Raw genomic sequence first — 3,590 nt, 5'->3', positions numbered from 1 at the left:
ACATTTGTAATATAATGTATGAAGCCCCATCTCTCTCTCCAGCTAAGATACATAAATGGTGCAAAAAACCCTTATTTAGTAATTTGTTTATTGATTCAACTTGAAGGAACGGTTAGTAATCCCATTTTTTGAACCACTATCCATCTATCTTAGACTTGTGTGTTTGATTTAATTGTCTTTTGTAGTATACAATTGACATGCAAGGTATATTTTAATCCTTAAAAATGAATTCCACAACCTCTCCATGTCCATATTTTTTGGTTTGAAGTAATATGACCTCAACATATGGAAGACTTATATGATTTCTGTATCTACTATTTTCGCTGCAAATTATGGAAAATTTCAAACTCTTTCCAACTAGACTTAATAATGTTTGCATGCCTTACTTTAACCCCATAGAGAAGTAGTAGTGTCAAACATATATCCATATTCTTCGCAACCCTAAGTTTGATTTTTCCTCGATTTACACTATTTTCAAATGTAGAGATATTGATGGACAATTTCCACAATCCATGTCAATGTTGCAAACCCGAGTCACAACAACAATGCAACCCACATAGCAATGTGAAAGTAAGACATGAAATGAGGCATTGGGTCACTAAAGAGCATAACATTGTGGTGTTAGTTATGCAATTCACATTATCGAGGAGGAAATGTCTATGTATGATCAATAGTGGTACCATAGATGTTATGTTCAGAATTGTGTTGAATAGGTGATTAAGAACATGGAGAAGGCGAGGAAAAATTGTAGAAATAGATAAAGTAATATTGTCTTCTTATGGAAAGGATAGAGATCTAGAGGGCTCAAAATGATCAATATTGGGAATATTATGAATGTTATAGTGTAAGGAAGTGCTTTGATTCGAAGAATAAAATTGGAGATAGGGTCCAAAGTAATATCTACCTTCGCAAAGGCATTCTAGCGCATCAAGTCGAACAAGATGGGAATTCTACGAGCGCATGATTTTGAGAACCTATCGAAACAAAGATGACAAGACACTAAATCACAAAGTTTTCATGAACTATTATTTGGTGACACAGATAGAACAACACAAAACACAACGGGTTCAAGAGAACTACTTTTGAAGAAAATGATAAGTACACTACAAAACACAATGTTTTCAAGAGGTTTTCCAAGAAAATGGCAAGCATGGGGTCAACGCAAACCTTAATTAATGGCAAAGACGGTTTCCAACCCCATGAAACTAGCTTTGAGAGAGCCATTTAAGCATCTTAACCACTAGTTAGTTAATGACTTGTAAAAAGCAAGAGACATAAAACAACACATCTTAGTCACGGTAATATGGCTTTGGCAAATCCTCAATTAAGAACATCACATGAATCAAAATTGTATGTACACTTTGGGGATAGCAAAAAGAATTGGAAAAAGAAAATGAATCATGTAATTCTAGGGCTTTGAATATGAGTGAATGGATAGATCATATGTGTTGTGAAGGTGAAGGTGGATTATGATGATGGAAGATGGATGAATTGATGGTATGTTATAGAAGAAAGGAAGGGACGAAGTGGCTGAGCGATTTAGCGATCTTGAGGGCAGCGATACGGGTTTTCGAGGAAGGCGGGAAGCGAGATGCAACATTCATGGCTTTTGAGAATACCCCGAGCTCCACCGAGGTTTGGATCATGAGATCGTGAGATTCAGGCGGTGATGATTGCTTGAGAAGCATCAATGATAGGATTCTGATCGAAAGCTTTGTGACCCCGACACTATAACTCGAAGAGCCCATGCAATGGACCAGGATCCCGAGCAGCCGAGGACATGCCACTGCAGCTGCCCGCCCCTCCCCACTTCGGCACAAAATCTCCACCACTCGTAACCCTAATTCAATCCCCATCTTCTTGCTCCTCACATGATCGGGCATGCACATGTTGTTGATATCTAATGACTCCGCGATCGCATCGATCGCACCAGCAGCCACCGTGGCACCTCTTGCGGCTCGCGTGTTGCGATCCGCCTTTCCTGTGCCGTTTTGTGCCATGATGATGAGCAGCTTCATCGCGACATGCGTGTGCTTTTGCGCCATGTGTCCCGACCCTTCTCGGATCATATCGACCAAGCTCGGGATGAACCCCTCCACTTCGGATATGACATTCTGGTGTTTGCCTATGTCGGATACCTTCATTCGGCTAAGTACGATGGCCGCGTTGTACTTGGTGTCCATGCTACATGGCCGCCATTTCGCGACCATGGACGCCAATGTGTAGGCTACCTCATCCTCGTGTCCCGGATCACATCGCCATGCCGTCATGGACAAAGATGAAGAGTTTGGTTCCGTGGTTGTCTCCTCGCTAGTCATGAGAGTCACAAGAAGCCGGAGAGTTTCCTCGATCTTGCCAATCACGAGAGAGCTCGCCATGCCCGAGTTATTACTACCGAGATGAGAAACATTATCGCCAGGGAGTAGGGTTTGTAGATTTGCCATGGCGATCGATCCGGGCATTGTAGTTATGGTGGCGATGGATCTCGAGAGGAGGCAGCCCAAGCGCGTGATGGCACCAGCTTGCATAAAGAATCGACGCAGCCCGGGCCGCGATACGAGGGCCGAATTCAAACGCCGCAACGCATCGAGAGTATCAACCGTGTATGCCGTGTCATAACTGCCACCAATTTTACCGCCCAAAATGCCATTGTAGCCATCATCCGTGACTTGATCCAGTAGAATGGGGATGTCTCGGGCCGTGCACGGGGGTTGGCGGGGTGTCACTATCCGTTGGATCCCTAAGCTCTCATTCTCCTCACACCATGTCTGTATAAGGCGGCGCAAGACATGGTTAGGGATTAGATCCTCTTCTGCATCAATGGGGAGCCTAGTGACCGGACATGTCCGATGGCCGTCATCGAGCCATTTCTCGATGGATGTGCGATCAAACGTCTGGCCTGAGGTGAGGGTGACCGGGTCCAGCATGAGGTCGAGCGAGATCGGGCACACGAAGTAGGTCGGCACGGGGGCCTGAACTTCGAGAGTCCCTAGGGATATATGAGGGGACCTTGGTAAGAAAACCATAGCTATTTGGATTGAAAGATGGCCTCAAACAATATATTGAGGCTTCTGGTGTGTTGGAACTAGAATGAATTTGATAGAAATTTTGTATGGAGTTTGTGTGAAGAATGGTGTATGAACGAATCAATTGAATCATTTCATTGGTGTGTATGTATTGGGTATTTATATATGTAGATGATGTGCGTTTACAAAGAGAGAAATAAAGAGCTAAGTCTTGGGGTAATTGGTTGTAGAATATAAAGTCAACAACCCCTTTCCATGAGCTCATCTACAATGTTGGCGTTGAATTTCGTTAAAAGTTGCTTAGCGAAATTCTCGACGCGATCCTCGGTATTTCTCACTTAGATCAACATGGCATCTCTCAAGAGGGCCAATTTTTCGTTCAAAAATTTCGTCTAATCCCAGAGGCACCTTTTCTTTTTCCTTACTTCTTCCGCATGAATGACATGGCAACATGTAATCATTTGACCAATAATTTCATGTATACATATACCACTAGCATTATCCCACGTTCATTTAATAAGGAGACTTGGCTCGTTAGACTTTATTCAATTTAACCAACTTGTG

The 3,590-nt window shown here is 43.0% G+C and overlaps 1 protein-coding gene across 1 annotated transcript; it reads right to left on the bottom strand.

Annotated features, from left to right (window-relative positions):
- Nucleotides 1-1,054: 1,054 nt before the first annotated feature.
- On the bottom strand, nt 1,055-3,154 carry LOC147863324 (E3 ubiquitin-protein ligase PUB22-like). Its single transcript, XM_087320643.1, has one exon. It carries the CDS (start codon nt 3,024-3,026, stop codon nt 1,503-1,505), a length of 1,524 nt encoding a protein of 507 aa, XP_087176769.1. The 5' UTR covers nt 3,027-3,154; the 3' UTR covers nt 1,055-1,502.
- Between the last annotated feature and the right edge of the window lie 436 nt (nt 3,155-3,590).

The sequence above is a fragment of the Azolla caroliniana genome, unplaced genomic scaffold, assembly GCF_043228905.1.
Source record: "Azolla caroliniana isolate FFs.n. ecotype wild unplaced genomic scaffold, voAzoCaro1.0.p SCAF_6, whole genome shotgun sequence".
In the NCBI taxonomy this organism is placed as follows: Eukaryota; Viridiplantae; Streptophyta; class Polypodiopsida; order Salviniales; family Salviniaceae; genus Azolla; species Azolla caroliniana.
Note: the sequence above shows the minus strand (reverse complement) of the source record. Positions and strands in the feature narration are given on the sequence as shown.